Below are 23,118 nucleotides of genomic sequence, written 5' to 3'. Positions count from 1 at the left end.
CACCCCTCCCCTAGTGGTCCTTACCCTCCCCTCCCCTAGTGGCCCTTATCCCCCTTCTCCCTCCCATAATGTTCCTTATCCCCCCCATCCCTCCCATAGTGGTCCATATACCCCCCCCTCCCTCCCATAGTGGTCCTTATACCCCCCTCCCTCCCATAGTGGTCCTTATACCCCCCTCCCTCCCATAGTGGTCCTTATACCCCCCTCCCTCCCATAGTGGTCCATATACCCCCCCCCCCTCCCTCCCATAGTGGTCCTTATACCCCCCTCCCTCCCATAGTGGTCCTTATACCCCCCTCCCTCCCATAGTGGTCCTTATCCCACCCCCTCCCATAGTGGTCCTTATACCCCCCCCCCTCGTGGTCCTTATACCCCCCCTCCCTCCAATAGTGGTCCTTATCCCCCCCCCCTCCCTCCCATAGTGGTCCTTATACCCCCCCCCTCCCTCCCATAGTGGTCCTTATCCCCCTTTTTTTTGTTATTAATTTTTTTTTATTATTATTATTTTTTTTTATTTTATTTATTTTTTTTCGTCCCCCCTCCCTGCTTGATATATGGCAGGGAGGGGGGCTCCTTCCCTGGTGGTCCAGTGGCATTGGCAGTTCAGTGGGGGGGAGAGGGGGGCTGGCAGAGCTGTAACTTACCTGTTCTGCAGCTCCTGTCAGCTCTCTCCTCCTCCGCGCGGTCTGTGCAGCTCCTTCTATCAGCTCACACTGTAAGTCTCGCGAGAGCCGCGGCTCTCGCGAGACTTGCACTGGGAGCTGACCGAGGTGCTGAACGGACGGCGCAGAGGAGGAGAGAGCTGACAGGAGCTGCAGAACAGGTAAGTTACAGCTCTGCCAGCCCCCCTCTCCCCCGGTCTGTATTATGGCAATGCAAATTGCCATAATACAGACAGTGACTCGAGTATAAGCCGAGTTGGGGTTTTTCAGCCCAAAAAATGGGCTGAAAAACTCGGCTTATACTCGAGTATATACGGTACTTATTTAATTCCTGCCATAACTAGCAACACTGCAACAACTGCTTGGTTCTACTTCTACTTGGTTGAATTTTGAATATTGTTTTAGATTTTGGTTTCTAGTTGACCAACTTGAATAAGTGTTGAGTAACTACCTTGCCATGACAGTTTATCAGTGAAACTCAATTACTGTGTCATCTACTGTAATGTACTCAATATATGAAAATGCATATTGTGACACATTTTACTGCTCTATATTTCAATTGCAAAATAAAAAATATTAAATAAAAAAAAATACAATACACAAAAAGGTTTCATTTTACTTGGCAACCCATCTCTATCAAATACCTGGGAGTTCACATTCCACATACACTGAAACTCCTATATGACCTTAATTTCCACAAACTACTAGATAACGTCACCAAAGACCTACAAAATTGGCATAAACCATGCTTCGGATGGTTGTGTAGGATTAACATCATTAACATGAATATATTACCACGCCTACTTTACATCCTTCAGGCCCTTCCAATCCAATTGCATGCAGGCTTCTTCTCTAAAGTTAGAAAGACACTCACCAGCTTTATATGGTCAAACTCCCAACCGAGAATTGCATATGAGACCCTCATAAAAAGCAGAGATAATGGAGGGTTGAACTTTCCAGATGTTAACTCATACCACAAAGCAATTCATTTAAGCAGGATATATGAATGGACACAGACTGTACCAGCCCATCATTGGGTACAAATAGAAAACAAGTTTTCAGCCATACCACTGAAAGACTGCCCGTTGTTACCCAAACAACCTACCCACATCCCATTCCTCAACGGCTCACACCCAACCATCAAACCTACAATTCAGCTTTGGTATAAACTGGTAAACACAAACAAGATATCTCCTTACCCATCCCCTTTATACCCACTCACCAATAATCCGAGATTTCAGGGAGGCCAATCAGGGAAGGCTTATATTAACTACCACAGAGGAACCACTCTGAAGCTCCAAGATATGACCACAAACAAAGCATTGCAATCTTTGCAACCAATTTTCCCCTCTATTTCCCCAACCGGTAACCAACTACTACACTACACTCAACTAAAACAATTCATTAACTCCCAGAACCTACTACCGTAAGGCCTTTTGACGGAGTTTGAAAACATTTGCATGAATCATAAACTCACAAAAAAGATACTGTCCACAATATACCAAATAACTAGAGATTTACAATCACTAGAACTTCCGAAATACACACAAAAATGGTTGCAGGAACTACAAATCAAAATCTCTCACAAACAATGGCAAGCTATTTTCATGTCATCACACAGAACCTCTATCTCTTTAATAGCCCAGGAGAGTAACTACAAACATATCTCCAGATGGCACTACACTCCAGAGAAACTCCATCAAATACACAATACCGAAAACTTTAAATGCTGGAGATGCAATACTACTACAGCACATCACACTCACATCTGGTGGCATTGCCCAATTATCAACAAATACTGGAGCAGAATTCACACTTTTATTCAATCAATAATGGGCATAACATTCACGCTGGTGCCATTACAGTTCCTCTTCCAAGAACCTCCCCCAAATTTAAACCTAAACAAACCTAGTGCACACTATTTAAACTCTTGACTATGACAGCTGCTCAACTGATCCCTAAACATTGGAAACAGCCCCAAGCCCCCACAATGAGGGAATGGATCATGAGAGTAGAGGGTACTAAACAAATGGAATTGATAACCTATGCAATATCAAAAGAATTAAAAAAATTCACAAACATCTGGGAACCATGGACACAATTCATGGAAAAAACTAAAAGTATTAAATTTCTGCCCTCCCCTCACCCACTCCCTCCCCCCTCTCAATAAACTCGCCATACAGGGAATTCAACCAGCCTCACGAGCTCAGTCAACTTGTTGTGACACTTCAACTTTATTTAGACTCCATAGAACTCTCCATCTACTTAATCATTATGTTCAATACTTGTGAAGCTAAGTAAAGGATATTGTCTTACACTTATGTTTGTATAACACTATGCCTCTCATTATATGTATATCATCAACGCTTTGCTGTATCATCACGTACTATGTATCTATGGATTTAACCCCTTAAGGACAGAGCTTCAGAAGCTTGACTTACGCTTAATGACACAAGCAATTTTTGCATTTTCTTGCTGTTTGCGTTCAACTGCAATTTGCATCTCTCTCATTTATTGCACCGACACATATTATATACTGTTTTTTAAAGGACAGAAAGGGCTTTAATTTGATATAACATATATATATATATATATATATATATATATATATATATATATATATAAATGCTTACTTATTATAAAAAAATACAGAAAAATGCAAAAAAAAGAAATATTGTTTTTTTTTTTTACAGTTTTTGCAATCATAATGTGTGCATAATTAGTGCAGGTTAAGGAAAGTAATTAAAAATAAATTCATTTATTTGTTCTGATTTACAGAATATATAATGTGTCTGGGATTTTAAGTTTTATTTGGTAGTTACAGGTCACAAAGCACAAGGAGTAAAATAAAATTTTAATGTGGAGCGATTTTAGAATTTGGTATGTTTGTCTTGTAAGCCTAATAGCCATAAAATAAAACACAATTGCCACACAAAAGTATATATTTATATAAAGTAGACATCACAGGCTATTTACCTAAGGTTGTTTTGACACTTTCTACGTAGCCATTTTACCGCCAACCTCTGCTAAATATTGGAGTAAAATTGTGTTTTTTGGGGGTTTTCGCACACACGTATAACAAAGAACTTCTCATGTGTATTTTGTAAAGTTGGTGTGTGCTATTCCTGTACAAAGTTTTATTATGTGTGTATGTCTTTTATTATGTGTGTATAGTTGTATGTCTTTGGCACTATTTCGTGAAGCTACAGTGCCATATAGGAGACCTGTCCTTTTCAGTATTCACAGTAGAATTTTGAGAGACGGATTTAATGAGCCTATGCTTCCATTTGGGGTATTATAACAGTTTGACTGTTCAAAAACCCCCACAAAGGCCTACCATTTGTAAAAGTAGACACTCCAGGGTATCTCATAAGGTGCATATTGTGCCTTAACATGCCCCCATTTTTTTACCATTACATGCCAAAGTATGTGGTAAAAAATAATTTTGTGCATTTTTTACATACGGATTGCATTTTTGCTGGGCATTTTGTATATTTCATATGTGCCACTAAGTTCAAACCCCCCAAATTATGCTCAGCTAAGTCTTCTGAGTAAAAGGACACCCCCATTGTATGTCTATGGCACTATTTCGTGAAGCTACAGTGCCATACAGGAGACCTGTCCTTTTCAGTATTCACAGTAGAATTTTGAGAGACGGATTTAATGAGCCTATGCTTCCATTTGGGGTATTATAACAGTTTGACGGTTCAAAAAAAAAACCACAAAGGCCTACCATTTGTAAAAGTAGACACTCCAGGGTATATCATAAGGTGCATATTGTGCCTTAGCATGCCCCCATTTTTTCACCAATATATGCCAAAGTATGTGGTAAAAAATAATTTTGTGCATTTTTTGACATACGGATTGCATTTTTTCTGGGCATTTTGTATATTTCATATGTGCCACTAAGTTCAAAACCTCCAAATTATGCTCAGCTAAGTCTTCTGAGTAAAAAGACATCCCCAATGAATGTCTTTGGCACTATTTTGTGAAGCTACAGTGGCATATTGGAGACCAAGCCATATCAGTTTTTACAGAACTTTGAATTTTGACGCTGGGCCTATGTGCAATTTCCAAGCATCTTCGTAAGTTTTGAATTCAAACTATCCCACAAAAACCTACCATTTCTTAAAATAGACACCCCAGGGTATTTCAAAAGGCATATTTTGAACCTTAGCGTGGGATAATTTTTCCGCTAGCTTGTACCAGGTGTAGTGGTAATGAGCGTTTTTTCTGCCTTTTTGACACACAAAGTGAGTTTGCACAGTATATTTTGCAAACCTTATGTGTACCACCACTCTATAATACTTTATATGTTGCTCAGCTATGTCGGCTGAGTACAAAAATACCCCCGTATGTACCTTTGCCAGGTATATGTGGACATCGGAGGGGCACATTTGGGACACAGCCATTCCATTTTTTTTCAAACTTTCAATTTTTACGCTGTGCCCATGTCCCATTTTAGAGTATTTTACCAGGCTATATAATCCAAATACCCCATAAAGCCATACCATTTCTTAAAGAAGACATCCCAGGGTATTTCAAAAGGCATATTTTGAACCTTAGCGTGGGATCATTTTTCCGCTAGCTTGTACCAGGTGTAGTGGTAATGAGCGTTATTAAATTAATTTTTTAACTTTTTAAAACTTTTTTACTTTTTAAAACTATTTTTTCAACTTTTGTTTTGCTTATTCATTTTTTTAAAGTTTCCTAAACTTTCGTAAAACTTTTTTTACAGATTTAACATTTTTCTAAGCTTTTTCTTTTACCGTTAACCCCTAACTAGCAGTAAGCAGCACTAACAGTAAATTCCCCATTTTCCCATAACTCCCACCCACCCCAGCTAGCAAAATATTTAATTATACAATATTTAAATTAGTTAATTAAATTAATTTAACCCCTGAGGGTTAAAAAATAAATAAAAGTTAATCGTCAGGGGTTAAAAAAAAATTAGATCACAGTATAATACTGTGATCTGTATTTTGATCACTGTAGGTAGTGATAGACTGGCAGGGAAGGGGTTAATTTTTATTTGGACTGGGTAAAGGGTTTATTTATTTTTTTTACTTAAACGTTATTAAAACTTTTTTTTACTTAATTTTTTAACTTTTTAACCCCTTAAGGACCAAACTTCTGGAATAAAAGGGAATCATGACGTGTCAGGCACGTCATGTGTCCTTAAGTGGTTAAAGCTTATTTTAAAACTTTTTTTAACGTTAACCCCTTGTTAGCCTAACACTAAATCCCCCAATTCCCCACTAACTTCCACCCTCCCCAGCTAGCTAAATTTATAATTTTAAAATATTTAAATTAATTAATAAAATAAATTTAACCCCTGAGGGTTAAAAAAAAAGGAATTAACCCTCAGGGGTTAAAAAAAAAATCAGATCAAATTAAAATGTAATCCCTGCCAATTGATCACTGTAGTCAGTGATCAATTGGCAGGGAAGGGGTTATTTTTTTATTAAAATGGTAAAGGGGGGTGGGATTTTAAATAAACTTTATTTTTTTTTCCACCAGGGGGCAGGATCAGCACTGATCCGTCTCCCTGCACTTCACACTGAACCCGGAAGTGCAGGGAGGCGGAAGGTAAGTATACAGAGCACATGTGCCCGCTCTGGCATGCTGTCAGAGCGGGCACATGTACTGGGACAGCCCGATCCGTTGCTCCCGGTCTGCCTCTAATGCAGAGGCAGACCGGAGCACCATTAACCCCACGATCGCCGCGATTGCGGCGATCTGGGGTTAATTTTACCGCGTGACGGACGAGGTCCGTCATCCGTCGTTAAGGGTATCCCCTGGATGACGGACCTCGTCCGTCACCCGTCGTGAAGGGGTTAATCTCTTTCGTTGTTTTGCAATTTTGTATCATATACGTGTTGATCTTTTGTATACTTATTGCTTATAAAAATAATAAAAACCTATAAATTAAAAAAAAAAAAAAGGAATGGAGCATTTAAAAAATGTAAATCTCTTTAGTTTTGAAAAACGACTCCACAGAGGGGATATGATAAAATTATACAAATATATATATGGGGTCAGTACAAACCATTATCTGGAAATCTATTCATAAACAGGGCTATACATAGGACACGAAGCACACATTTAGGCTGGAAGAAAGGAGATTTCATATAAGGCAAAGACAAGTTGTTGTTTTTTACAGTAAGAGCAACATGGATATGGTATTCTCAGCCTGAAGAGGTGTTTTTTTCAGAGCCCATACAGATGTTTAAACTGCAATTGGATAACTACTTGCAAAAACATAACATACAAGGATATCATTTCTAATTAGTAGGGTAATAGCTACTTGATCCAAGGAGACATCTGACTGCTTTTTTTGACTTATTTTGGATCAACCACAATAACATATTTGAGGAAGGCTGAACTTGATGCTTTTCAGCTATGTAACTAAAACTATAAAAAGAAAAATAAATGCACAATAGGACCTTACATCTTTAATTAGATCATGACTTTACATCATGTTTTGGCAAAATCATATAATTAATTATTCTTCTGTGGGAATCCTGTGATCTTTTATAACTGCAAAACTAGAAGCTAAGATTTATTATGGATAACTTGATAATACCAGTTGTGTCCAAGATAGTAATTTCTTAACAGATGTCTATTATTTGTTACGTTTTATGAAGTATGCCACTAAGCTGGGCCCATGGCCGCTGGAAACTCTTCTTCTGATTACTAGTGTCCAATATTACATTCACTATTTCTTTATAATATTGGGCTGTAGTGTTTTGTTGCTTGGAGTATTACTTGAAACCATCTCTATAGATTTGTTTGAGCTCCTTATTTGTCTGGGACTGGCAGAAAACTATGCAAGTTGTTGTTCAAATATACATGGGGATGCATTATGAATGGAGAGGTACTGATTGGCTTAGAATGTCATTTGACCACTTTGGACAATCAGCGGCGCCCCTGGCTGGCAGCACTCTGCGCTCCCTTCAACTCTTTTTTTCAGAAGGTGGATGCTTCCTTGGGGATCTGGAGAGTGGTGCTAATGTGTGACATGTCATGATTCCCTTTTATTCCAGAAGTTTGGTCCTTAAGGGGTTAAAGGACCACTATAGGCACCCAGACCACTTCAGCTCAATGAAGTGGTCTGGGGGCCAGGTCCCTCTAGTTTTAACCCTGCAGCTGAAAACATAGCAGTTTCAGAGAAACTGCTATCTTTCACTGAGGGTTAATCCAGCCTCTAGTGACTGTCTCTCTGACAGCCGCTAGAGGCGCTTCCACGATTCTCACTGTGAAAATCACAGTGAGAAGACGCTGGACATACATAGGAAAGCATTGAGTAATGCTTTCATATGGGCTGTTTGAATGCACGCATTGCTCTTGCCACGCATGCGCATTCGGATCGGACGTCAGCAGAGGGTGGAGAGCTCCCCAGCACAGAGGGAGCCCGGCGCTGGAGAAAAGTAAGTGCCTGAAGGGGTTTTAACCCATTCAGCCCAGCTGGAGGGGGGCCCTGAGGGTAGGCAGGACCTAATGACCCTATAGTGCCAGGAAAACTAGTTTGTTTTCCTGGTACTATATTTTTTCTTTAAGTTATGTTAGTTGGAAAAAAATATATAAAGGTTAGAGAGCGCCCAGGGGCTTCCTGGCACCATAACATCTTCATCTTAGATTGTTGTTATGGTGACCTACGTTTTAATTTAAATATTAAACTAAGGCATTAAATGGTGTTAGTTTAAATATGCTTGCCGAAAAAAATTAAAAAATTAAAAAAGTTAGCACTATTTAATAATACCACATCCAAGGAACACCACACTATGTCACATTTGTATAATTGTTTAAAATATTTTAACTAGCCTTTGTTTCATCAGCTCATTTACATAATGCTATATGTTCTATATTAAATCAATGGATCTTATGCCTACAGCAAAATAATGAGTTGTGGTTTGTTACCTTCCAGAGATTTTAAAATTGAGGATCTGAAAGCTGAAATTCCCCTGGATGTGACTGTGCAGGGAGATGTCCTGATTGTGATCTACCACGCAAGGTCTACATTGGGTGGCAGGTTGCAAGCAAAGGTAGCATTCTTTTTTTTTTAACTCAATAAACATACTTAATGTATTATTTGCCTTGTCAGTTACTTTGATCCTGCTAAGATTCCACCTAAAACAATTCAGCTATAGTATGATTTGTATATACCATAGTACTGTAGTGAAGGAAATATTGCAGTGCTCCCTTTTTTAAAAATTTGTTTTATCAAAATCAAAGGGAAAACCATTACTAACTTCAAGTAATTTTTTACAATGATGGAATAGAGAATTGATGTAATAGGTTATTTCAGGACCTATTTTTTCCCATTCCATTTTACTCTATCAATTATGAACAAAAGTGATGTTAAACAATATCACTTTCTATGTATTGTATACTAATGAGAGTAGATCTAAAATCATCCACTTTAGCAATATTTTTTATTAGGGTGAGTTCAGCATTCATAATAAGGCTACAGTTGGTAGGAGAATAAGGGTCATATGCATTAAAATGGGAGGAGGAGAGAGAACATTTAGTATGAAAAAAAAAAAAGTTGAGGGGAGAGGACAGGAAAAAACATGTTGAGAAGGGAGATAGATGGAACAAGCAAAGAAGGTATGATACCGGAGAAACTGACGGAAGCTGAGCACAGAGAGATGGACACAGGTTTCTTCAGGAAGGAAGAGATCGTTATTCGATTCACCGACCGGGACTCAGAGGGACTAATGTCACCAAAATACAACAAGATCTGAGCCCCGAACATACAGTGCAGGTCCCTTATTGTCTACACTCATCTCCTCGTAGAAGGAATGGAAAACCTGATGAGTTTGGGCTGCTACAGTATCGGTCTCTATCCCTATAAATAATATTGTCCCAGGATCCAAACCTGTTCCATATATCTGGAACCCAAATAAGTTTCCGAACCTGTCTCTAAACTGTTCTGGGTCATTAATAAGTATATGGACTGGGTTACACTCCATAGACTTACAATATGGTTTGGTAGGCAACTTAGTAACAATCGTATCCTTATCTACTGTCTGTCCCCAAGTTGCCCACCCTACACAATACCAATATGGACAATAATTATAACCTTTATTTGGGCATTTTGGATCTATATACTTGTTCTTACTGCTGGGGCAAATATACTTATCATTAGACCCATACGTTCTTTCCCATTTAAGATCCCCACATACATTCCACGGTTTTCTACCACTTGATATCGCCTTACATGCATCAAATAGCAGAACACCCGAAGAATGTACGGTTTCTAGTTTTGTCTTATTTATCAGGGTCCCCTGTGAATCTCCATTCCGAAGGGTCAACCAAATTGTACAGGGTTGATACTCTGGGCTAAAACACTTAGGTTCTCCTGCTCCTAAATGGCACACACTATAATCTATACCTAAGTATCTACACTTAGATACATGTCCTTTACATTCATATTGTGAATGCCAAATAAGGGTCTGGGAAATATGATTACCTGTTTTTTGTAGTCTTAATGCAAACCTCACAGCCTGGTGTGTCGGTACCTCTACCTTCCTGAATAATTAAAAACACAAATATAGGGGGGCGGGGCCGGACCGCCGAGCTAGACGGTCGCAAGCAGCAGGAGCTCCTGCGATATACCACCAAACCTGGGAAAAAACCCGTCTTTCTTTAAAAAGCTGACCGTCAGCAATAGTGCCCACAGCAGAAGGCTTGCTGGTGCCGGGGAGAGGCTGGCTTACCTCGCTGCAGTCCCCTGGCGGAGAGGACCCTGATGTTTCAACCGGGGCCTTCTCCGGCGGTGAGTGGGGCGGACGGCCGCCGCACCACTATCCTGCCACACAGCGCCCAGCCTGGAGCTTGAATCTGTGCGGACCCGGCCCTGTCCCCCCCCCATGGACCGGGGGGGGTGATCCCGGTCCTCACCCGGAGGCATGGCAGCCGGAGCGCAGGGGCACCACCACCACACCCGAGGGCCCGACCTCATGTTCCAGCACCTAAGATGGCGGCTGCCACGAGCGCTGGAGCCAGCAGAGGGAGGCACATGATGGCAGAGCTCGGAAAACCCAAAGAAGCTGGATACTCAGCTTCATCACAGCTAATCAAGCAATTTCCTACCTGTGTAGGCGGCTGGCCACGAGGCTGGCAAGCAGCAGCGGTGGCCCGGCGTCGGATGCACCAGCTTCACACTCACAAACCGGTTGCCGAGCGAGGAGAGCCACACAGTGACACCCAGCAGCACGCCAGCATGAGCAACACTCAGCGTTAACCGATGCCCGACAAAATCACGCTCCTGAGATGCACCTAGAGCCGACCTGATGAGATGCTAGAGCCGACCTGATGAGATGCTAGAGCCGACCTGATGCTAACGCCGGGTCACGCCGACTTGCTGGAGCAGGCAATGGCTGACCACGTGTACACCACCACACAGCAGCAGCACCATGCCGACAGATCCTGGAGTGTGAGCAGACCTACGAACTTTGAGCAGCCAGGGTGCTGTTATGCTTGCAGATTGCTGTCTGACTTTGGCATGCTTAAGTTTAGACACTGAGCCTTACCACCTTAAACCCTTTTTTGCTATAACACACAAGATTGATAGCATTGCTAGCACCCTAACAAAGCAGAGATAGTTAACCTACCATCACTCATGCCTAACCTGTGACTGAAATGTTTTTCTTTAATGTTATTTATGTGTTCTCCCACTGTGCCAGTACCTGTGACATGTAGCCTGCCTTTTCGGGTGAGCAACCTTAGAATACTCCTGGATAAGCAACTACATCGCACATATTATAGTGTATGACTTTACTGCTTTTACTTTGTTCCCTAGTGCTTAATCAATAACTCACAGTATTTGACTGCATACTCGTTCCCTCCTTAAGCATGGAACACGACTATGTCATTGCTATGTCTTGTCTAACCTGTTATTATACTATAATTACTCGCACCCCTGACCTAGCATGTTGAGCCATAAAGCAACATATTTTAGCTTGATATCTATACGTGATATGTAAAAAAAAAAAAAAAAAAAGTCTGTCTAAACCCCACTGTCACTAATGTCTTGAAACCTGCATATGGAATGCCGTTGGGGTACCATATGTATGCCTGTGACCAATATACGCACTGCAAAAATAAAGAATTAAAAAAAAAAAAAAAAACACAAATATACACATTATCAAATACATTTCTCCTGACATCTTTGTCCTAATTCTTCGACTGTGCGATGGCACCTCAGCTTCCAGGATGTAAGGGCTGCAGGGAATGGAGTCCTTAAAGTCCTCTCTTCCCTTCAGAGGTCCCTTCCAGACATTCTTTCCATGTAACGTGGGTAGGTGGTCAGGCTTTATTATGACCGTCAAAACACCCACTTGCTGATCTCTTTGTTTACTCTTGAAGTCCCAATATCTCCTTGTCACTCCGACTGAGTTACACGCTTTAACCGGATCTTGCAGGGATTCTCTGGATCTGGTGTAGCTTGCCAAGAATCTTCTGCTGCTGGTTTAACCCTGGAGTGATGAATCCATGGAGTCACTTCGGCCACCTTTATAGCTGTTGGGGTAGACAAAAGAACAACATAAGGACCCCTCCACTTTGGCCCCAACGGTACACTGTTCCACTCCTTTATCCAAACTTGATCTCCTGGATGATAACAATGGACAGGTGGATAAATATTCACTGGTAACCTATCTTATACCCATTTCTGTACCTCCTCCATAGTTTTACCCAACTCTACAACCTGCTGCCGGGTAATTCCTTCTCCCAACTGACTCAAATCCCCCCTTAAGTTACCAAGTACAGGAGGTGGACGCCCATACATAATTTCAAAAGGTGAGAGACCCATCCTTCTGGTAGGTGTACTACAAATGAGCAACAGAGCTATTGGCAAAAGAACATTCCACTTAAGTTGAGTTTCTTGACACATCTTTGCCAATTGGTTCTTAATAGTTCTGTTCATCCTTTCCACTTTTCCAGAACTCTGAGGCCTATATGCCGTATGAAGTTTCCACTTAATATCAAGCATATGAGTCAGTTGTTGTAGGCACTGGTGAACAAAGGCTGGACCATTATCCGATCCTATAGAGGATGGTAGTCAATATCGGGGTATTATTTCCCGCAACAGAAATCGCACAACTTCTCCTGCTTTCTCTGTACGAGTGGGACATGCTTCTACCCAACCTGAGTAGGTACACACAACTATTAACAGGTAACGATGTCCGCCGGATTTAGGCATTACCGTATAGTCTATTTGGAGATCGGACATAGGGAGTCCTCCCATATACTGGATTCCCGGTGGTTTCACTGGACCTTGCCTTGCATTGTTCTTGGCACATATCACACATCTTCGTGCAATGGCTTGAGTCAAGTTGGACAACCTTGGTATGTAGAAATGCTTCCTAAGAGTTTCTTCCATAATATCTCTCACGGAATGTGTCCCATTGTGATAATTCTGGACAATTTCTACAGCTAGCGATGCTGGAATAACTAGTCTTCCATCTTCTAACTGATACCAATTATTCTCCAGGTACTTCCCAGCTTCAGTCTTTAACCACTCTTCTTCTTGAGCTGTATAAACTGGAGTCCATTGAGACAGAGGGGTCGGTATGAGAGCAGCTATATGCTCCACATACTCCTGTTGTCCTGATTCAGCGGCACGCTTGGCTGCATTATCTGCCATCCGATTTCCTTTTACTACATCACCATCACCTTTCAGATGCGCTCGACAATGTATGATACCAACTTATTTCGGTTCCCACACGGCTTCCAATAGTTGTAGTATCTCAGCTGCGTACTTGATTTCTTTACCCTCTGAGTTCAGTAGTCCTCTTTATTTATACAAAGCTCCATGGGCATGAGTGGTTAAAAACGCAAACTTTGAGCCCGTATAGATGTTCACCCTCAATCCTTCAGCCAATTGTAACGCTTGTGTGAGTGCAATTAGTTCTGCCTTCTGTGCCGATGTTCCTTTTGACAATGGCCGAGCTTCTATCACCTTGTCTATGGTTGTCACTGCATATCCTGCATAGTGAATCCCTTCTTTCACATAACTACTGCCGTCCGTATAATACTGGACATCAGGGTTCTGGATGGGAAAATCACGAAGGTCTGGTCTACTTAAGAACACTTCATCCATCACCTCCAGGCAATCATGTTGACTCTCAGTAGGTTGTGGCAAAAGGGTAGCTGGATTCAAGATATTGACAGTCTCAAGATGCACTCTTGGGTTTTCACATAACATAGCTTGATACTTAGTCATGCGGCTATTACTAAACCAATGATTGCCTTTATATTTATAGTCTAGCAACGTCTGTACTGCGTGAGGGACTCACACGTAGAGTTCCTGACCTAGAGTGAGCTTATCAGCTTCGGCTACCAGCAGGGAGCTACGGCTCTTAGACAAGGTGGAAGACCACTGGCCACTGCATCCAGTTGTTTGGACATATATGCAACAGGTCGTTGCCATGATCCCAAATACTGTGTCAATAGTCCCACAGCCATTCTTCTTTGCTCGTGTACATATAAGTAGAATGGACGTGTATGATCAGGTAAACCTAATGCTGGGGCGCTCATCAATGCCTTCTTAAAGGACCACTCTAGTGCCAGGAAAGCATACTCGTTTTCCTGGCACTAGAGTGCCCTGAGGGTGCCCCCACCCTCAGGGACTCCCTCCCGCCCGGCTCTGGAAAGGGGAAAGGGGTTAAATCTTACCTTTTTCCAGCGCTGGGCGGAGAGATCTCCTCCTGCTCTCCTCCTCCGATCCTCCTCTTCTCCTCCCCGTCGGCTGAATGCGCACGCGCGGCAAGAGCTGCGCGCGCATTCAGCCGGTCACATAGGAAAGCATTCATAATGCTTTCCTATGGACGCTGGCGTGCTCTCACTGTGAAAATCACAGTGAGAAGCACGCAAGCGCCTCTAGCGGATGTCAATGAGACAGCCACTAGAGGACATAGGGGGAAGGCTTAACCCATTCATAAACATAGCAGTTTCTCTGAAACTGCTATGTTTATGAAAAAATGGGTTAACCCTAGAAGGACCTGGCACCCAGACCACCTCATTAAGCTGAAGTGGTCTGGGTGCCTAGAGTGGTCCTTTAACATCTTCAAATGCCTTCTGCTGTTGGAAGGTCCAAAGGAAGGGATCGTGTTCTGTACCTTTTATAGCCGCATAAAGAGGTTTCGCCAATATCGCATAACTGGGAATCCATATCCTACAGAAGCCTGCTGCCCCCAAGAACTCTCACACTTGTCTTCTATTCTTGGGTGTTGGTATTTGGCATACAGCTTCTTTCCTCTCTGGCCCCATTATCCTTTGACCTTCAGAGATATGGAATCCCAGATATTTGACAGTTGGCAGACACAACTGGGCTTTCTTCCTGGACACCTTGTATCCTGCCTTCCAAAGAATGTGCAGTAAATCATGTGTTGCTTGCTGACATATTTCTCTTGTAACTGCCGCTATCAACAAATCATCCACGTATTGTAATAATACACATTCTCCTGGGATGGACTTGAAATCCAGTAAGTCTTGACTTAAAGCTGATCCAAACAGGGTAGGTGAATTTTTAAACCCTTGAGGCAGTCTTGTCCAAGTCATCTGGCGTTTCGAGCCCGTTACAGCATTTTCCCATTGGGATGCAAAGATACACTGGCTTTCCGCAGCAATTCGTAGGCAAAAGAAGGCATCTTTGAGATCTAAGACAGTGAAATAGGTAGCCCCGCCCGGAATTAAAGCAAGCAGGTTATATGGATTGGGTACAACTGGATGTATACTTACTACCGCATCATTGACTGCTCTCAAGTCCTGCACAGGGCGATAATCATCTGCCCCGGGCTTTTGAACAGGCAACAATGGGGTGTTCCAGGGGGAAGTACAGAATTTTAGGATACCATACCTTATGAACTTATCCAAATAAGATTGTATGTTCTTCTTGGCCTTTTGTGGGATATGATATTGTCTTAAGCTCACTGGATAAACCCCAAGCTTTAGTTCAATACGAATAGGTGGAATATTACGAGCAAGTCCTGGTGGGTTATTCTCTGTCCATACTCCTGATACATTAAACAAGGATTCATCACTCTTAGGGTTTTGGCTGGTCAACACTGTATAAAGTCGCCACTCTTCTTCCTTTGGTACTGATATCGTCATTATACCTGAAGGTCCATTGAACTTCAAAGATGTTGTTCTGTTAGGCATAAATGTTATCTGTGCTTGTAATTTTGATAACAAATCACGTCCTAGCAGTTGGACTGGACATTCAGGCATGTAAAGGAACTGGTGTTTTACAACGTGGCCTCCCAATGTACAGAGTCGACTTTTAAGAACCGGTTTAGCGGCACTCCTTCCAGTTGCTCCTATTACTTTAATAGTTCTTCCTGAAGGAGGAGCGACTAGGTCCGTCACTACCGAATGTTCAGCACCAGTGCCAATCATGAAAGAACTAATTTTTCCCCCTATTGCTACATCGACCATAGGCTCCGCTCGGCCAAGGGGGATGGAGCCCGGTCGGTATCAATAGTCTTCCATGACAGTGTCAGCCAAACCCACAAAGTCCCTATCATCTCTCTCTCTGGGTCTCTGCGCTGCTGGGTAATACCTATCTCCACTAATGCTTCCTCTATTATTCCCACTATTTCCTCCAGGGCCTCCTCTTCCTCTCGCTCTGCCTCTATAATTATTGCTATACCCTGCTCTAGGTCTGTCTCTCTCGTTTTGTTCCCTCTGTGGACACTCACTTCTCCAATGCCCTTCTTCCCTACTATACGCGCATTGGTTCCTACTTAATGGCTCCCTAGTCCACTTATTCTCGCCTTTTTCGTTCCCCTATATACTTCCTTTTCCCTTCTATCTATGCCTGCGATAGCTACCGCTAGCATATCTGCTTTCCTTCGCATATTTCGCTCTTCCTCCTTTTTCGTCTCTGTCTCCCTATTCATATAGACCTTATTTGCTATCTCCATTAGTTGGGTTATAGACATTCCTACAAACCCTTCTAACTTCTGTAGCTTGCGCTTTATATCTCCGTAGGCCTGGCTGACAAAGGCAGAGTTAACCATCCGGGAATTCTCAGGAGCCTCTGGATTAAAGGGGGTATACAACCGGTATGCCTCCAGTAATCGATCATAAAAGGCACTGGGCGATTCATCACATTTCTGTAATACCTCAGCCGTCTTAGGCATATTAATCGCCTTTTTCCCTCCGGCTTTCATGCCAGCAATAATAGCGTCCCTGTATGCTTTTAAATGGGCCATGTCTGCGCCATTGACATTCCACTCCGGATCAGTATTTGGATAATGGGCTGCGGCCCATGCTGCCGGGTTGGCCTGATTGTGTACGGGCCACTTCTTCCAGCACTTTAATTGCCGCTTGGTTTATCCGTGTCCTTTCCTCGTTATTAAACAATGTCATAAGCAGTTGCTGGCAATCAGCCCAAGTGGGATTATGTGTCTGGATTATAGAGGTAAACAAATCCGTCATGGCTTGAGGTTTATCGGTGTATGAGGAGTTATGGGTCTTCCAGTTAAATAGATCAGTTGTAGTGAAGGGAACATAAACGAATACGGGATCAGCATGTTGTAACTGGCCTTCACCGTTAATGTGTCGGGCCCGGTGTCAGTCGGAGAGGCATTAGATAATGTCGGGGTTGGAGGGTACCGGTCAGTTGTCGGGTTAGTATGGGGCTTCGTTTAGAAATGTCAGTTAGGGGTTCCGGTCGAGGGGTAGTAAGACGAGGGGAAGGGGGCACTTTTTCTTTACTGAGGGGGAGGTCAGTAAGTAAAATATTCCGGGCCGGGCTGGGAGGAGCCTGACCAGGAACTAGAAATGGCGTCAAATCTGGATAGGTGAGGTTAACGGAGGTAGGTACCGGAAGGGGAGGGTTTAGAACAAGAGGGTTGGACTCTGAGCTAGAGGAGGGAGTAGGAGGGGACAACGGGGCAAGGGGAGTAGCGTTACCAACAGCACCTCCCCTTCCTCTTCCTGTAGAGGAGGAGCAAGGGGGCGGCATGGGGATCTCGGACTCAGGGGGCGTGTCCAAAATGGGCGTAATTACGGCCTTGGTGGACAAGCGAGTTCTGGCCACCATGAGGTGACATTGTTCCTCGTGGCATACCCGGATCCATTTTGGCAAGTCATTTACGGCCTGCTTCCAACAGTCAATATACGGAAACTGGCCGTAAAGTTCAGGCCTACCTGACACAGCCACGTGTACACGCTGCACCAGATTAGGATCCAAACTGCCACATGGTTGCCATGCAGCCACCAAAGTAGGCCATTCCCTACTACATAAAGTAGTCAGGCATGTTGGAGACATCTTTACCCCCAAATCACATACATTATATCCCTTTTTGAAGTTTTTCAACATACATCCTAAGGGATCCATAACAGTTGAATCTGACGCACCCATACTTAACAATGAAGCGTTGTCTCCAACAGAAGCAAACCAAACACACTTCCAACGGTCACACCAGTTCCCTTGGCAACAGCACCACGTGGTACAGTTACTAGGCGAAACGCACACAACAAAACACTCAGGGAATTCCCGTACACACACAGCTGTTACACCAGTCACTAAATAACTATTACTATGCCCGTTGGTGAAACTGTACAATCACCCACGTTATAATTCTCAGTATTGAATTACACGTCTATAACACACCCCAGTAACATTGTCTTTACAAACAGTAGTTATCGTACGATTAGCATTGGTTAGAGTACAATTTAAAGTGGTTTAACACCATAACCACTAATTAGTAGTGGTTATGGTGTTAAACATACAACATAGACAACAGTTATTAGTGGTTATTTACAGTATCAGTAGTTATTATACATGGTTATGGTACCGTGCGCTATAATACAGTTACACACTATTCACACTCTCGCTAGATGGCAGAGCTCACACTATCTAGCAAGATATACAGTCTACTACTACAACAATCTTTAACACATTTACAATTCCCAACTAATCTATTGGCCATTACCTCGATGGACTACCTAAAACTATTTGCATCCGTTTTGGTTAGCCACGCTGCCCAAGCACCACATATAGCGAACTAGAGGGCGGAAATTACAACAGTACCCTCTTAGTCTATCTACTCTATCAAAAGTCTAGTGGGTTCCAAATTTACACTCTTTCCCACTTAGCCAAGATAGGTTGAGAGCTAGCAAACGATAATGTACACCAGAGTCTGCTTAGTCTCCCGGTCCCTCCGACCTAGCGAACGGAATATACACCCTAGAATGCTAGTCTAGACAAGACACCGGTGTCCGGCTTGGGCTAGTTACACAGGACCAAGCCTGACTCCAATACCAAAATTAAACGGGCTGACTACAGGGCGTTTAATTACGAGCGGTGCGCCTTCGCTCCTTCCTTTCACTGGAGGGGGCCAATTCCATACACAACCCCTTATGGGCCTACCGCACAATCGGTATACCCCTAGTGGGTCCGCCGTCTAAAACAGCGGTCGTCTTACCTCCTCGTTCCTGAACCTGAGTTCACACTCATCGATGGGGACACCCCAGCACTTACTACGTAGAGGCCGATGATCTCCTGGACAACAGACCAGTGGCGCCGAGACGAAAGGAGGTCCACGCAGAAGTTCAGGGGTGCAGCCGTAGAGAGCGTGGGCAAAGATAGACCGTCTTACGCCTCTGCTTCTCAGCTACCGTTGAACGGTGAGCTTCCCAGCCAATGCACCAAATGATACCGGAGAAACTGACGGAAGCCGAGCACAGAGAGATGGACACAGGTTTCTTCAGGAAGGAAGAGATCGTTATTCGATTCACCGACCGGGACTCAGAGGGACTAATGTCACCAAAATACAACAAGATCTGAGCCCTGAACATACAGTGTAGGTCCCTTATAAAGGCATATAACTCCACCCGTAATAAGCTCCACCCACACATACTCTTACCCAATCAACCGAACAAAGACTAACTTCCTGTTTGACCACATGGCTTGTCCAGCACAATGGAGGAGGGGAATACTATATCCTGTATTCTTGCACATGTTCCGTACACTACTGATTGTATCTTTGCCACGTGCAACCAATCGACCGATACATCAGTATATGCACGTACACATACCACGTGGCAATCTCGGCCTACTAAATTCATTTTTACCGAGATTCCACCACAGGTATAGCAACCAGAAATCCAGTGTATAAAATAGTCAGTTTGTCAAGTCCTGCTACCTGTCTTCCTGTGCATATTCTGGCAAGGGTTGAAAATAAATAGTCCATAAAACCATCTAATTTAGGATTGGATCGTCTTTTGCTAAACTCTTTGTCTAGTCGGCTCTACTCTTGACCCAATGGGGATCCCATTTTTAAAGGTTCAGTACTATCTGCAAGTCTTAGACAACTGTATCTATTTTTTATTTCCCTCGCCACTCTTTACTGCAGTGATGGACAAAATTAATATTTCAAGCTTTTAAACTGCAACTCCCATAATACATTGCATTGTTAGTTGTAGTTATGCAACACCTACCTTTTGGCAAGTCTGCCAGACACAATATTCTGCAAACGTTTGTCTTCTAAGGAACCACACGTGATATGCATGTGCACTTATGTGTGATAACACTGAATTTGTTAATTTTTTTTTTTTTTTTTTAGATGACTTCCATGAAGATGTTCCAAATTCAGTTTCACACCGGGTTTGTTCCTCGAAATGCTACAACTGTGAAATTTGCAAAGTATGTTCTTCATAGAGATTTTTTTTGTTTGTTTTTAGTATACTATTTGAAATGAATAAATCCAATTTTTAATGCACTGTCTCCCTATCATTGAGGATACTTTCCCATTCTACTTATTTAGAATAAATACATATATAAATAGATGAGTGTGCCTCTCATCAGGATTAGATAGGTTGACTAATGAGTCCACACCAGACCAGTGATGATAGGAACTATTCTCTCAAGTCCTGTACAAATTCAGAGTACAGCTGCTAACTAAATCACACATACTGTTCCTTGTTGAAAGCGGTAAAGACCTTTAAAAAAAAAAAAAAAAAAAAAAACAACAAAAAAAACTCCCTGACTGTGACATAGCTTCCGTACTTCGACAGAGTACCTCCAGGCACCCTGGAGCATTGCAGACCTAGTCGCCGAAGCTTGACTGGGATCGCTGAGGGCCTTTTCCACCCTGGACCAGGCCACTGTGATTATAGTTCTGTAAACCCTTTCTCCAGCAATGTAGCGGTTAAAAGCTCTTTCTCCAAACACCAGACTACACTTGTTGAAGGTTAAAACCAACAACCTTTAATGAGAACAGCACAGCTATTTGTACTGCCACAGCCTCATTTACATACAATATGGTTACAGTGGTACCCAACATGGACTTGGGATAGTAACCAATTACACTATGTATCTGAGCCAACCAATATGAGCATGGATTTGGGATAGCAACCAATCACACTACAAAGTTTACAGTCAGTGTGAATTGAGCCCTGATATTACCAGGAAGGGTGGGGACAGACAATAGCAAGGGCTGAAAACCACATGGGAAATTTAAAGGAGTGGCAGGGCAGTTGCTTGGAACTGGTCTGGAAGTGTCCCTAGAACAATGTGACAATGCCCTGCTGGGAGAGCAATAAGACAGGGAAAGGGGGAGGGGAAAAGGCTCACATTCAATCCAATACACAGGACCAAATAATGTGGGGAAACATATAGGCACTCCTAACAACACAATATAAAATAGACCACATCTCTAGGCACAGGGTTTTCTTATAATGCAAGTGTTCAGGGCCCTTATCCACAGGGACAAAAGCCCCTTTTAGGGTATCCTCAGACCAGATACATAGTCTGTGGGCAGGAGGATGTGGCATGGGAGCTTCCGTCACACTGACTACCTCACTCATTCTCTTATTTGACATTAGAGTTCTTAGAAGTCCAGGGGAAGGTTGTTGAAATAGCATAAGGTGTTTTGGCATGACGACTGAGAACTGTGCTCAAAAATATATTAACGGCAAAAGTTTCAGTCAACTATTAAAAAATAAGTTAAGGGCGGAGCCTAGCCGCAGCAGACAGCACTTGCTAATACTTATGAATATATCCCTCCCCCCCCCCCCGAAATGTGATTGTGATGTAATCACGATCACATGGACAAAATAGCCATCCAGGTAGCTTCCTGCAGGGAGACTGCCTGGATTATCAGGCAGTCTCCCACATGCTGAAATTAAGTTTAAAAAAAATCATAATACACATTCTAAACACACGATTACAGTTTACTGGAGCTTCTGGTTTTGATCAGAAGCTCCTGTAAGCTGTAAGTGTGTTTCTATATTTCTGTTCACTGAATATAAGAACATACTGGTTTAGCCGTACTAGCCCGGTAGACAAGATGCCAAAATACCTGCGTATTGCAATATGCAATTATACCTTTTTTATTGGACTAACATAATATTTCAAAGCCAAGCTTTCGAACATACTCCTCTCTTCCTCAGGTCTGAAGCAATACTGATCAATCTGATAGTTAAACACTTAAAACAAGTGATGTTAGAGAAGGGGAGGGAGGGGGTGTCATAAATAGCAGAAGATGTGCCTGAAAGTGAAAGGTACAGGTTGACTGAGAATAGCCAGAAAAAGTAAAGAAACAGAGGATAGTCAATAAGCTAGTTAAAAAAAAAAAAAAAACTAAAACAAGAAAACAGCAGAGCAGGGCATGCAAGTATAGAGCTGCTAATATGAATGTATATAAATCGTTCCAATAAAGATAAAACGAGAATATTGAAGAAAAAAAAAAAAAAAAACATAAAAGAATATTAAGATGTGTGTTTATAAAAATGTTTTGGTAGTGTGTGAGAAAGCCAGAGTCTATATTAAGTCCTTAATTTCTGGTGTTGAAATGTGTGATCATTTTCATCTCAAATGCCTTTCATTCTTGAGTCTTTGAAATTCCCTTTAAGAACTTTAATCCTGAGGTTTTGGATGAAGTTACCAGTCTGGGTGAAGTGATGACCAGCAGGGGTACAATATCCGTTTTCCTTGTGGTTCTTGATTGAGTGTCTGAGTAAATTCATTCTGATCTGCAGCTTAGAAACTGGCCTTAAGCTGCATCTCAGAATGAATTAAAAAAGTAAATATGAATGCTAACTAACTGTTGGTGACTAAGTAGCTACTAAAAAAGACTGGAATACCCCATTTTGAATACCCTGGGTTGTCTACTTTTGCAAATGGTATGCCATGATCGTGGTAAATCTCATTCCTGGGCTGGCATACGGTCTCATAGGCAATATAACCAATCTGGCAAATATCAATGTGTAAAAACTAAAATGGACCAGCCCTATATGTGACCCTGTAACTTTCCAAAACCATACAAAACCTGTACAAGGGGGGTACTGATGTACTTGTGAGACAACACTGAACACAAATGTGTTTTTATTGCAGTGAAAGTGAACAGTATTATGAAATTATGAATAACATTTTTTTTTTTTTATATAAAATTATATTTAATACATAAATATTTGATTTTACATGGCCCTGTTTCTC

At 42.2% G+C, this 23,118-nt stretch overlaps 1 protein-coding gene across 2 annotated transcripts in view; it reads left to right on the top strand.

Moving 5' to 3' along the window:
* The window catches only part of GAK (cyclin G associated kinase), a 621,278-nt gene that overhangs the window by 306,048 nt on the left and 292,112 nt on the right, over positions 1-23,118 (top strand). For both annotated transcript variants that reach the window (XM_063455510.1, XM_063455509.1), the window contains exons 17-18: positions 8,590-8,707; positions 20,246-20,325. In XM_063455510.1, the coding sequence (XP_063311580.1) occupies positions 8,590-8,707; positions 20,246-20,325 (198 nt within the window). The remainder of the gene's footprint in view (positions 1-8,589; positions 8,708-20,245; positions 20,326-23,118) is intronic.

This window comes from Pelobates fuscus, chromosome 5 (genome assembly GCF_036172605.1).
Source record: "Pelobates fuscus isolate aPelFus1 chromosome 5, aPelFus1.pri, whole genome shotgun sequence".
NCBI lineage: Eukaryota > Metazoa > Chordata > Amphibia > Anura > Pelobatidae > Pelobates > Pelobates fuscus.
Note: the sequence above shows the minus strand (reverse complement) of the source record. Positions and strands in the feature narration are given on the sequence as shown.